The following is a 13,032-nucleotide window of genomic DNA, read 5'->3' as shown; positions in this document are numbered from 1 at the left end:
GGGAAATATTTATATATATATATACATATATATATCCAATAAATCTTGAAGGATATTTTCAACCGAGCGTTATTTAGAATAAAATGAATTTAATTTTGCACTTTCACGCTAACGTCACAGAATTTTAGGTTATTTCGAAGCACAAGTAGTAGCCCAAATTAGTTACGCCCTCAAGTTTCATGACGTATTGTTTGTTGTGATCAAAGCAAACGTAAATCATAGAACATTTCCTAGAAGTAGTAAATTTTAGGGGATATCAATCCGCACCGGTACTGTGATCACATAGAGCTTATCTCTAATAAACCGTACGACTTCGCTTTTATTTTTTTATTTATTTCGCAAATAATAATTCCATTAGAGTGTATTTCGCTAACATACTCATATGTATATATAAATATATATATTGATGATTCCTCTAATTAAATATTATAGACCATTTATCAATATATTATAAGGGTAAAATATGATTGTAATATGAATATATGAAAACTACATGAAGTATACATGTGTTTGTAAAATATATGAAACCAAATATGTATGTATATATATTCAAAGCTGCTGAAAATATCTCAGTGCACGTAAAACATTTTTCTGTTGCCAAAAAAGAAACAATAACTTCTGTGATAGTTGATTACTAAAACGGAAGTTGTAGATTCCAATGGTTTCTGCTGGTGCAGATTTATAGGTTCAATGACGAAAGCGAGTGTATACAATTTCGCAGTTAGATATTAAATTACTTAAACACTACTAAGGAAAAAAATCGTAAACTACTAAGCTGCTCATTTTGCAGCTTTTGCTAATTTATTTGTTGCTTTGGCCTTGTGCCGGCGACATCAAATCCAATGCAGCCGAAATATTACCATTGACAGATTCAAGTAATTGGGTTAACCATCCACCCTCATTGCTAAAGCCCATTGCCATCATGGCGTGTATAGCTCTATTGATTCTAGCATCTAGTTTTGAGAAATTAATTGACAATTACTATTGTAAATTTCTCTACTTCTACATTTCAAACTTACCTTGATGGTATGCTATAGTTATGGGTGTAGCGCCAGTGCTATTGGCGGCCGAAGATGTGCTATTGCTGGCCATTGGCTTGTGCTGTGCACCAGAAAAATCAGCGAGTTCAGTTTTCTTTGCCATCTGCTCATTTTGCTTTTCACTTTCTACATGATTTTTCAAATCCATGCTAAGTTTTTGAAAAGTTATGTCAGAATTTGAAGCTGGAGCTGCTGTTATTGCTACTGCCCCGGGTGACTCAATTTTTTCAATCGAGTCGGTTGAACTAGCCGCTGAAATATCAATTAAATTTACAGTAGATTCAGCAGCTTGCCTATCAATCATTTGCCAGTCATTATCTTCGCTCTGTGATCGTCGACGTTCTGGAGTTTGTGGGTCTTCTGCGGCTTTTTCCTCGAGAATTGCGGTAGATTTTGTGGTGGTGTCCGCTATGGTTGCTACGGCTTCCTTATTTTCCGATTTCTCGTTTTGATTTTTCTCCTCAACTTTAGGTGCCTGCTGTGCTGCAGACTTTGATGTTGATGTTGATGTTGATCCACTTGAACTTGCAGCTGAGGCTGTAGAGGCTTTACGTGCTTGATCACCAGAATTAACATAACTTGGAACAAAGCTTTCATCAGCTCCATCTATTGGGTCGATCATTTTTGCGAACATACTGCTGAAGTTGTTAAGCATCTGAATGCCTGCTTTCATGAATTTGGGATCGAGAAATTGGGTAAGGTCTTCGAGAGTCGGAGTGACAGGGACTGAAGTGTTTTCATATGATTTCCTGTTGACATCGTCGGATGTAGGAGTTGAGGCACCAGTGTTAGCCTAGAAAGCAAAGTAATAAAAATAAATAGAAGCATTGTTTAGAGCCGATTCGGCGAAAAACTTACACTTCCATAAGCCTGTTTCTCTGCTCCTGTAGCAGCATTCTGACCCTCTGTTTTCGAAGTAGATGATTCGGTATTAAATAAATCATTTGTAACTTGTGCGGCTACTTGCTCTGCAACTGCTGCTGTAATTTCTGCCGCCTGCTCAGTTACCTTGGCAGCAATTTCATTTGCAACCTCAGCTGCTTTTGTTGCTGACTCACAAGCGGCATTAACGGCTTCATTTGCTTCTTTTGCTCCATTATCTTTATTTACTTTAGCCGAATCCTCTGACTTTGGTGGAGCACTGGGTGTTGAGGTGCTAGGTATGTCATCACCCATTCGCCTGTAAGCCGCGCCACCCTCGGCAAAGTCTGACATCATTTCATACATATGCGACAAAAAGCCATTACGCATCTGACGACGGTGATGCTTGCGTTCGTGATGGTGATGATGCTTTCCACCTCCTGTACCAATATTTGCCTCAGCATAAGCATTAGCCCTAGCCTCGGTCCCGTTTCCAGCTGCTGATGTTGGAGTGGAGTGTTCGAAGAAAGGGCAACCACCACTGTTAGAGCCTTTTCTTTCACGCTTTGAACGCCGACCGCTGCCTCGTCCGCATGGGCCACTTAACCATGCATCAATTACGTGAGGCGAGTTTTCTGAAGGCATTCTAACCATCATGTGATCTGGGTGCTTATGCTGAGCTTCGCAGCGTTGGCACAAATCAAAGTTAGGGCACTGAATGCATTTATACCGAAAACCGACAATTGGGTTCAATCCACAACTGTCACATTCTACAAGTTCGTGTATGACAAAATCTGCTGGATCATTCTCTTTCTTAGCTTCCTTTTCTTCAACTTTTGGTGATTGTTTTATTGGTGCGACATAAAGGTGCTCTTTTCCTAAGCGTTTCGAACGGAACACGTCGTAATCACACTGATTGACAACATCGATTTCATCAAAATCTTCATCTATTTCAAAGAGGGGATGAAATAAATGGGTAAAGCAAATTATGAAAGTTAGGTTTATATATACTTATTGGATATTAAAATAACCTATTAGCGTACCATTGCCATTTAATTAACGACATTTATATTTCAATGTGACAAGTATTAAGCAACTGAATATCTATAATGATTTGCAAGATTTCCCTTTTCTACATTTACAACCATTTGCACAAACTCGTCAAGAATTGAATAATGGTTTTTATTTACAAACATATGCTTCATGAGTCATAATAATCGACGAAGAGGATTTGTTTTGATACTGTGATAAGACGAAATTATAATATATTTCATAACAAATACTACTCATAGCGTAAAATTGCCGCGTTCAAAAATGAATTTTTTTATGATTTAGGGGTGACGAATGTTTTTAATCTATCAAAAATGGCGACAATTATAGTTTACATGTACATATGTAAAGCCCACTGCACTATTTTGTTACGTATTTTGGTATACATGCATATCCGAAATGACTTTTATACCTATAGCACACATACAAAATGGACAAACCTATACTCGTATGTGTACGTATGTGCACTTTGAAGATCTACAGGAAAATCTTGAGGGTACTTATTGATATCTTACCAAACCAGTAGGTTTTTAAATCACACTGCGGCACCTTGCGTTGATCAAAAAGACTCATGCTGATTTCCCGTTTCAATACCTCATAAATTGGGGATGGCATCTTAATATAACAGTTCAGCGTGTTGTCCCCATCATTGTATGTAATCTTCAATAAATTTTCATCCAAATGCGATTTGCGTTCCATTTTAATTTTTTGTTTTTTGTAATAATCTAAACTTCTGGCAAAATAATCTTTTTGTTATGTGACACTTTTGCTCGTTTAAAGGTCCTTGGTTTTGGTTTCTTAACGCACTTCACTTGTTTTCTAAACTTCGATTTGGCCGAAAAAATACTTCTTCTCTGGTCAGTTCACTTCTTGATTATGTGTACTCCGCAGTTCTTTCTATTCCATTTTATATTGCGCACTTGTGCTCTGCTACCAACGTTGAGATTTTTTTGTTTGGCTTACAACTTCGTGTATTTTCGTGAATGTTCTTTCAAATTCTGCAATTCACTGCAAAGTATTGAGTCAGTTTCTCTTTTAGGTAGCTTATGGATCAAATAACAAGCTCTAAATATGCAACTTCATTTGGCGAGACAGAAAGGTTATTGTGAAATTGTATATATGCAATAACTGCCAACAGAAAATGTACACGAATATATTTAAACGAACTCTGACGATATTATGAATCAGAGGTTAAAGAAAAACAACGATAGAACCTGAATAGGCAATATTAATTGTGAATGGCTGCAGAAAACAGAGATGTATTTGCATTGTTTAAGCTAGAGAACTTTGATTATAGACTTATTAGAAATCTTATTGACAAATTCAAAAAAACACCTGTATCATCAAATGTGAACAGACATTTTTTCATACTTATTACTCTCCACCTTCAATTCTCTGCTGCAACCATTTTGTTTTCTATATTTTGCAGTTAAATTGTGGTGAACATTAACAGAAAATTTCAGAGGTGTATTTCGTAGCCGGGTTCTGTCCCTTCTCTAGTCAAAAAGCGTTCCCTGGTACAAATCAGTTCACAGAAGTTAAAAGTGAAATTAAATACGAAATATTAAATTCAAATTATACCATAAACTCAAGTTTATGAACAACGGTCAGTTTAAAAAAATGTTTGTTAAAGAAATTTAGAGTTTGATGTTTGACTATTGGTTTTTTTTTTTTCTTTATATATGTACATTCTTCTTATTATATATTTGGTATATAAATATTGTTTTATTTATTGTGAAGGTACATATTTGACAGCGACTCAAGAAAATGTATAATTAAATATTGCGTGAGCTAAAATAATTTCAGTTTATGGTAACAGGAGCAAATTTTAACATTATTGGAAATTGGAAAGCCTCAAGAACCTTTGTCTGGTTGCTGTTAATTGATTAAATTTTGAGTTTACATTTTGGGAGATTGATTGCAAAAGTAATGTGCAGGAGTTTTCAGAAGTATCATAGTACCTTTGTTTTTCGATACTGTACCCATGCTTTCGATGTTGAAAAAGTGTCTTTTGTTTATAAAATGTTAATATAACCCTTTAAGAATATATCAAAAAAATTTAAAACTCTATTCTTTGCGTTCGAGCGCTGGGAGAGGAATTTTCATGTATTCAAACTTTAGACGCGTTTTTCTCAAAACTATATTTTTTGAATTGGCGTACACGATAACTCGAAGAGTTTTTGACCGATCTCCCTGAAATTTTGCACACAATTTTTTTAATGATATTACTTTTATCTGAACTTACAAGTTTTCAAAAATTTTTCGAAAAAATTATTTTTTCGAAGCAAAAATAGTACAAAAATTCGCCCCAAAATTCATTTTTTTAAGCATTTTATTCCGCGAATTTTTTTCCATTTTTCTTAATTCATATAGAAATTATGACATTAATAAACAAACAAATTTTTGTTTTTTTGTATTCAGGTCACGGACGCCGATGCTACAATGCCCGCCGATTGAGAAGCCCCGCTGCGACCTTCCTGGAACAATTGAGCGTAGAGGAGGGGGCCCAGTTGTGACGCGGGTTTTGAAAAAAATTAAAATTTTTTCCTCAGTTCCGCAAATTGAAAAATGAAGAAGTTTAACATTTAACTATTAACCAAACGCAACTTTTCTTCAAAGAAAATATGTTTATTTGAGTTACTCAAAAAATTTTGGAACAAATTTTTTCAGGATAACTTTTTTTAGGACAAAACAAAAGTGGCCCAGTTGTGACGCACCTCAAGAAATTTACTGGAAATGAGAAAATATGAAAGGAATGTCACACCAATTGTTGTGATTTAATGATTTATTTATTTTGAAGGCTTTCAATGGCAAAAATAATGAAAAATACAAAAGAAAATGTCCTTCAATGGCCATAAATGACAACGATTTTTATTCATCATCGTCATCTAAATATTCCTAGTCGTCGTCCACGTCACTTTCGCAGTGTTTGCAAGTGAAATAACTTGCCTGCATGTTGGCGCACTTCAAATGAACTGGACGCTTGCATACGTTGCAATTGATCGAGTTGGCAGCGGTCAATTTCAGCGGCAACAGCTTTAACCCTCCGTCGGGCGCACCCGATCTGTGAGGCACAGCTCACACATTTTTTTGTCTCACTCTATTATTTTTTACCGTTTACTACTCTTTTGCTCAATAGCTGCTTCTTATGGTGTGCTCTTTATATCAAATCAACTCAGTTTGTGTTTTCCCTTTCCAAAGTGAAGTTATACGCAGTTTGATCGGAGAAGCTCATTGCGCCCTAACTCATCACATTTTTTAAAGCAAGTATTTTAAAAATAACTGATTTCAAATTAACTATTGCCCCATTTTAATACTAAATAATTTATTAATATTTAATAGTTAGTTGAAAATAACCTGATTTATTGATGTGGCCTGCAGGGCACATTGCGCCCAAACTCGTTACAAAGGTTTTATATTTTAGTTTGTTTTATATTCTTGATAGAAATGTCTCGTCGATACTTCAATTTAAATGAGTTCAAAGACGTGGAAGAAGTTATAAATTTGCTGGTGGCTGATGACGACGATCCCACAATGGAAAACGAATTTGGGGAGGAAAGCGATGTTGCTCCAGATGACGAGGTAGAAGAACGGGGTGAAAATTCCGAGACAGAGCAGGATGATGAGACCGACCTAGATGATGAAAATTCTGGAGACATACATTTTTTTCTAGGAAAAGATAAGATCAGTAAGTGGAATCAAAATCCACCTCTGCGAAGTGCACGCAGAGGACCTCACAACATAATTACTCACTTACCTGGAGTAAAAGGGAATGCAAGAAATGCTAGTACTGCTGTTGATATATGGAATAATATTTTTACCGACGAAATATTAAACATTATAGTAACATACACCAACCAATACATTGAGACCATTAGAAAGAATTTTTCTAGAGAAAGGGACATTAAACCCACTGACCGTATTGAAATACGAGCTTTTATTGGGTTATTATACCTTGCAGGAGCATACAGGGGGAATCGTCAATATCTGGAAGAACTTTGGGGAATAGACGATGATGGGATTGAAAGATTTGGCCTTGTCATGAATATTAAGCGATTCAAGACACTTATGCGTTGCCTTCGTTTTGATGACCGAAGTACAAGAGAGGAAAGAAAAGAACTGGATCGGCTCGCTCCAGTTCGAGACATTTTCGAGAAATTCATAAGAAGTTGCCAAGATAGTTACATTCCTGGGGAAAATATGACTATAGACGAAATGCTACCCGGTTTTCGTGGAAACTGTCCCTTTAGGCAGTATATACCATTTAGATAGGCAGTATATACCATAGATAAAATGTGTGCAACGTACAATGTATCACGAAATACCAAACGCTGGCCAAAGGTTATATTTTTTACAATGCTGAATGTCGCTGGTATTAACTCTCAAGTAACCTCAGTAATGACCTAGAACCACTGCGTAGAAGGTTTTTCTTGAAAAAGTTGGCTAACGAGCTGACAATCGAGGAGCTACGTCGAAGAAGTTTGAAAACCCACGGAATACCGTTCAGTCTTCAAATAAGGTTAGAAAAATATCGACCTTCACTTCCAAATGAACGAAGCCCTTCTCCGCCCCCTAAACGAAGACGATGCTCAACTTGCACTAGCGAAACTGGTTTGAGAAGACTGACGTATCAGGAATGCAAGAAATGTAAATCACCACTTTGTTTATCCCAAACGTATATGATGTGTGAACGGTGTTATACTCCAGAGGACAAAAATACTCTATCCGAAGAGACCTAAAACAAGCGCAATAAAAGGATTGTTTGACTTTTATATTTTTATTGTACCTCTAATTAATTAGTTTTCTTGATCATAATATTTACAACAAATTGAATTTTTATTGGATTCTTTCATTTTTTGTAAATTATTTTCGGTTGACTGTTTTAACTTTTTATTTTCAACCTTAATTTACGACTATCTTTTGTAAATGATAAATTTTTGTCAAATAAATGGATTTTTATGAAAATATTTAGATTTATTTCTTATTCATATCCCTTAATGCCACTTCTGTATTTCCCATATGTATAAACTATGTAATTATAGTTTTATTATGTATTTTTAAAAGTGTGCCACTTAGGCACATTGCGCCCGAAATTCATAGCCTGATAGTTGCGCCTGACGGAAGGTTAAGCAAATGATGATATGATCGTAGTGCAAAAAAAAGGTGCGTCATAACTGGGCCACCCGCTGAGTCACAACCGGGTCACGATGCTATTTTGTGTATGACAAGCAAGTTTTTTATAGACACCACATAATCACATAAATCCATATAGAATCACAAAATATACGGCAAATACAATATTTTGATGCATTACACTCGCCTTTTCACTGTTAATTTCACAAAATTTTGGTACTTTGAAAAAAATCAAAATAACTTTTTCGCACGATTTTCAACACGATGTTTGGTGCGTGTATACACAATGCGACTACTAAAGTTGGTGTCTGCACAAAAACTGCTGAACGTCAAACGAACATGATTGGCAGGGCTCAAACTGTCATTTTCATACCGCATGTCAAAAATATTTAGCTGCGTCACAACTGGGCCCCCTCCCCTACATCCGCCATTTTAAATGATTAAAATATAAAAAAAAAATTATATTATTTATACATTAAAATAATAATAAATAATAAGCTGTATGAAAATTTTGAAAAAAAATATATTGACTTCTTCATTTTAAATAATTTTAATTAATTTAATGTTGCTCTTTGAATGTGTAACTGCGGCTCTTTAGCTCTACACGCAAATACAGGGTAGGCCATTTAAAGCGGGCCCATTTGTTTCTGAAAAAAAACATTGAAAAAAACATTTTTTTTTGTGTTGATATGAAAAATCATTTATTTTGATTCAAGGAGATTTGTTCCAGCTAGTTTTTGAAAATGATATCCTTCAAATGTTTGCCTCTGGCCTTGATGGCCAAATGTGTCCTTTTTTCGGCGTTTTCCATCGTTTCGGCCAATATTTCGGCCGGTATGGCGGCGATTTCGCGTCGGATATTGTTTTTAAGTTGAGTTAGAGTCCTTGGCTTGTTGATGTATACCTTGGATTTCAGATAACCCCACAAATAAAAGTCCGGTGGCGTCAAATCTGGTGATCTCGGTGGCCACGGAAAATCACCATTTTTCGAAATCAACCTTCCAGGGAACAATGGCTTCAAAAAATCGATTGTAGCGCGTGAAGTGTGGCATGTAGCCCCGTCCTGTTGGAACCAGTAGCCTTCCATGTCATTTTCTTCGATGATTGGCATAAACATTGGGATAACTCGATGTTCGCGGAGCCTCCTCAACACTGGCTCGTACAGCCTCGATATTTTCAGCAGAACGTCGTGTACGTTGTCTGGATGCGTGGCTGGTATTGCTGAGACTACCGTGGTTAATAAATTTTGCGTATAAACGCTGTAAAGTGCTTTTGGATGGCGCACTTTTAACTTTATTTTTTTTTTTAAACGCACGTTGAGTTTTCACAATTGAGAAGTTATTTTGGATGTAAAGCTGAATTATTTCAGCGCGTTCTTTTGGAGTGTACTGCTCCATGGTAAAAATTGTCTTGGACTGACGCTTCCAACGCGCTATGTCATTAGTCGATCTGACGTTCCTGTCAAAAGTTGTGGGGTTGCCCGATGGGCCCGCTTTAAATGGCCTACCCTGTATTATTTATTTTATAAAAAAAAAAAAAAAAAAAAAAAAAAATTTTTAAATCGTTCTGAATCGATTAACGAGGATTAGGCTCCGATTCTATCTCTCAGCCACTTGAACTCTTATCATCGCACCCCGTCTGACGACATAAGTGGGAAGAAGCATAAATTCAGTTTAATTTTATTTTATTTCATTGAGTAAGGTAAATCAACTGATCTCCAATGATGTACTTCATATGAACAATACTAAAACTTCTTTTGTTCAATTTTCAAGTAGACTCTGATTTAATTCATGAGTATCACTCGAACATGAATTCCTCAATCAATATTGGTTCGTTAACCTTAATTCTTTCTAATGTAGAAGATGGAATTCGGCAACTCAAAACATCAACCAAATTGGATGTAGGTGGACTATCTTCATATCTTCTTCAAAACTGCTCTGCAATCACCTATCCACTTTTATTAATATTTAACAAATCCCTTGAACCATGAGAATTCACAGACGCCTTGAAAGTAACAACCATTAATCCAGTATTCAAAAGTGGAAATAAAAAAAGAGGTTGTCAATTATAGACCAATTGTCAAATTATCTACGGTTTCAAAATTATTTGAATTAATAGTGAAAGAAAAAATTATTTTGCAGTTAATTGTTATATTTCAGAAGACCAACACGACTTCATGAAAGCTAGATCTACTGTTTCAAATCTTGCAGTGTTCTTTGAATATTGTACAGTAGGTTCTGTTTTTATGCGGCTTTTTTTTATGCGATTTTGAAATAGTGCGGTTTTTTTGTTTTTAAATTAAAAAATGCATGTCGACCTATCGGGAATTGTACATATAAACAAGATTCTAAACCAGCTAAGCAAAAACTCATCACAGATTACATCAGAAATGCTAACCCTACAAGTATGGAACCGCCTGCATAACCATCTAGATCAGACGTGTACATTTCCTCAAGTGACGGAAGTGATTTTACGCCAAATCCTAAACGAATGCGCAACATGTGGGTATTGTCTGATTCTATTTCTGACTTAAATTTATTTTTCGATTCTGACGTTTCTTAAATAAAGATATAATTTTCAAAAATACAATATTTTGTTTGTGCGATTTTATTACATTATTTCAGATTTATGCGGTTTTAGCACTTTTGAAACGTATCTATAGTTTTACTATAGAACTGGTAGCTTTTTTATGCGGTTTTTTTTTATGCTGTTTCTTGCGGAACGTATCTACCGCATAAAAACAGAATCTACTGTATATCATCTTTAAAGAAAAAACTCTAGTTGACAGGTTATTCACAAGGTTTTAATTTCCAAATTGAATGTTATAGGATTTCACTCCACCATTTTAAAATGGATTAAATCCTATCTCTTCTTTCGGAAATGGGTTGTTAATGTTGATGGAGCGCCATCTCTTTCTTTTATAGCGTCCTCTGATGTACCCCAGGGAAGTATACTGGGCCCCCTTTTTTTATAATTTTTGTAAATGACATTTCTAGTTCTTTTAATAACGCAAATTTTCTCTTGTATGCGGATGATTTAAAGATAGACTCGGGGATTGCAAGTACAGTGGACTCTTTAAACCTTCAATCTGATTTAGATAACGTTGTTGCTTGGTGTAAAAGAAATATAGTAAGTTAGATTTAAATATAAGCAAGTGTTTTTATGTTTCTTATTCTAAATCTTGTTTTCTTATACCCACTTCCTACGACATTTGTGGTTCTAGTTTATCCAATCGAAGTGAAATTATTGACTTTGATGTGCTATTTGACTCTAAATTCTCTTTTCAAAGACATTTAAATTACACCATTTCAAAGTCTTATTCCGTATTTGCGCTTATTCGTCGTTTTAGTTCAGACTTTGTTGATCCATATACCCTAAAGTTCTTATATACTTACGTCTCTTGTGCGTTCGAAGTTGGAATACGCCGTCTTTATTTGGATACCACATTATGCTTGTCATATTAGTAGGATTGAAGCATGATTCAATCATAAAAGGTTTGCTCAGTAAGCATGATTCAATTATAGAAGGTTAGGTAAGTAAACAGCTTTCTCGCTCCCTCTTGACATATCGGCTCCCTTATTTGAAAACGTGTTGCTTCTTTACAAAAAAAAGTACCTATTTCACAAAAAAATTTTTGAATTGTAGTAAAAACTAAACTTTTGGTGCAAATTATTTGGTCGGCAACACCGTTTCCACTTTGACGCTTTGCTTTGTTATTATTCGTTGAAAATCTTTTATCTGTTTGTAAACATTCAAGTAAGTATAATAATAAAAGCTAATTATTTTGTAAATTAATGTCGTTTTTCACTATTTAGGTCGATTATGTCTTACATATCGTGATAGTCGCTTATTTGGAGTCGGCTTTCTGCTGCAGAAAACCACCGGTTTGTGAATTTTCATACATGTAAGTCCAGATCAGACATTTGTAAAAATTCTTTTTAAACTTTTTCATTCATAGGTTTTTATAGCAGCGTTTTTGCAAATATAACAGAGACCACCTTACATACAATACATAAACTACAGTTAGTAAGTTCTTTTAGAATATTTGCTAATAAATTGTAATAAATAAAAAGTTTTTATTTGTAGCACTTCACAGACGAGGAATTGCTGCGGAAGGTGTGTGTTGAAGAGCTAGGTGGCCCAACTATTGTGGTTTTTAGAAAGGAAAGCTCGTATGCGCGTATTTCTACCATTGTCTCATGTGGTGCTACGGACAATTTCATAGGAGACATAGAGCGTGTTGTGTATGATGGTGCAAATACCTGTTTAACATGTGACGGTTATTATGTGCCTAGTACTGCTACCTCTGAAATGAATTTGACTTCCGAACTGGCTGTCCACGTCGATACCTTACCCCGTCTAGAACAATTTTCTGTACGTAGATATATGCGCAACACCTACACGAGCAAATTCTTGCGCTTTAAGTCTACAATTACAGATATGTTGTAATGATATATTTGTGAGTTATTTTTAAGTTTTTGGTTTACAGGTTTTTGATTTCTGCCTGAAGTAAGTGCAGCGTTCCAACACCTATACGAGCAAGTGCACCCACATTCCTCATATTTCCACTCCGATTCATTACTGAGACACGTGGTATTGATATACGTAAATTTACAAACCATCACAATTACTAAAAGTGGATTATATTACCAATATCTAAAATTTTTCGATGTATTAGTTTTAGTCTATATTAATAAAGTATATTAAGGTAGACAAATTTTAAACTATAAACTAGTAAATTTGTAATTTTTATTTTTTGGCCGCAATTGAATGGTATGGACTTAGACGACATGTGGTTTCAACAGGACGGGGCCACAAGCCACACAGCACACGCTGCAATTGATTTGTTGAAGAGTAAGTTCGATGAGCGCATTATTTCCAGAAATGGACCGGTCGAATGGCCGCCGCGCTCGAGTGATTTGACGCCTCTAGACTATTTTCTTTGGGG

At 35.4% G+C, this 13,032-nt stretch overlaps 1 protein-coding gene and 1 long non-coding RNA gene across 2 annotated transcripts; one reads left to right on the top strand and one right to left on the bottom strand.

Annotated features, from left to right (window-relative positions):
• Positions 1 to 387: 387 nt before the first annotated feature.
• LOC129247142 (protein ref(2)P) lies at positions 388 to 4,133 on the bottom strand. The gene is made up of 4 exons (XM_054886094.1): positions 3,467 to 4,133; positions 1,899 to 2,848; positions 1,020 to 1,833; positions 388 to 953 (listed from the first exon to the last, which is right to left on the bottom strand). Exons 1-4 carry the CDS (start codon positions 3,648 to 3,650, stop codon positions 802 to 804), a joined length of 2,100 nt encoding a protein of 699 aa, XP_054742069.1. The 5' UTR covers positions 3,651 to 4,133; the 3' UTR covers positions 388 to 801.
• A 7,772-nt stretch (positions 4,134 to 11,905) lies between these two features.
• Positions 11,906 to 12,484, top strand: LOC129248362 (uncharacterized). Its single transcript, XR_008582614.1, has 3 exons — positions 11,906 to 11,988; positions 12,043 to 12,110; positions 12,171 to 12,484. It is a non-coding gene; the product is annotated as an uncharacterized LOC129248362 (long non-coding RNA).
• Positions 12,485 to 13,032: the final 548 nt, after the last annotated feature.

The sequence above is a fragment of the Anastrepha obliqua genome, chromosome 5, assembly GCF_027943255.1.
Source record: "Anastrepha obliqua isolate idAnaObli1 chromosome 5, idAnaObli1_1.0, whole genome shotgun sequence".
NCBI classification, from domain to species: domain Eukaryota; kingdom Metazoa; phylum Arthropoda; class Insecta; order Diptera; family Tephritidae; genus Anastrepha; species Anastrepha obliqua.
Note: the sequence above shows the minus strand (reverse complement) of the source record. Positions and strands in the feature narration are given on the sequence as shown.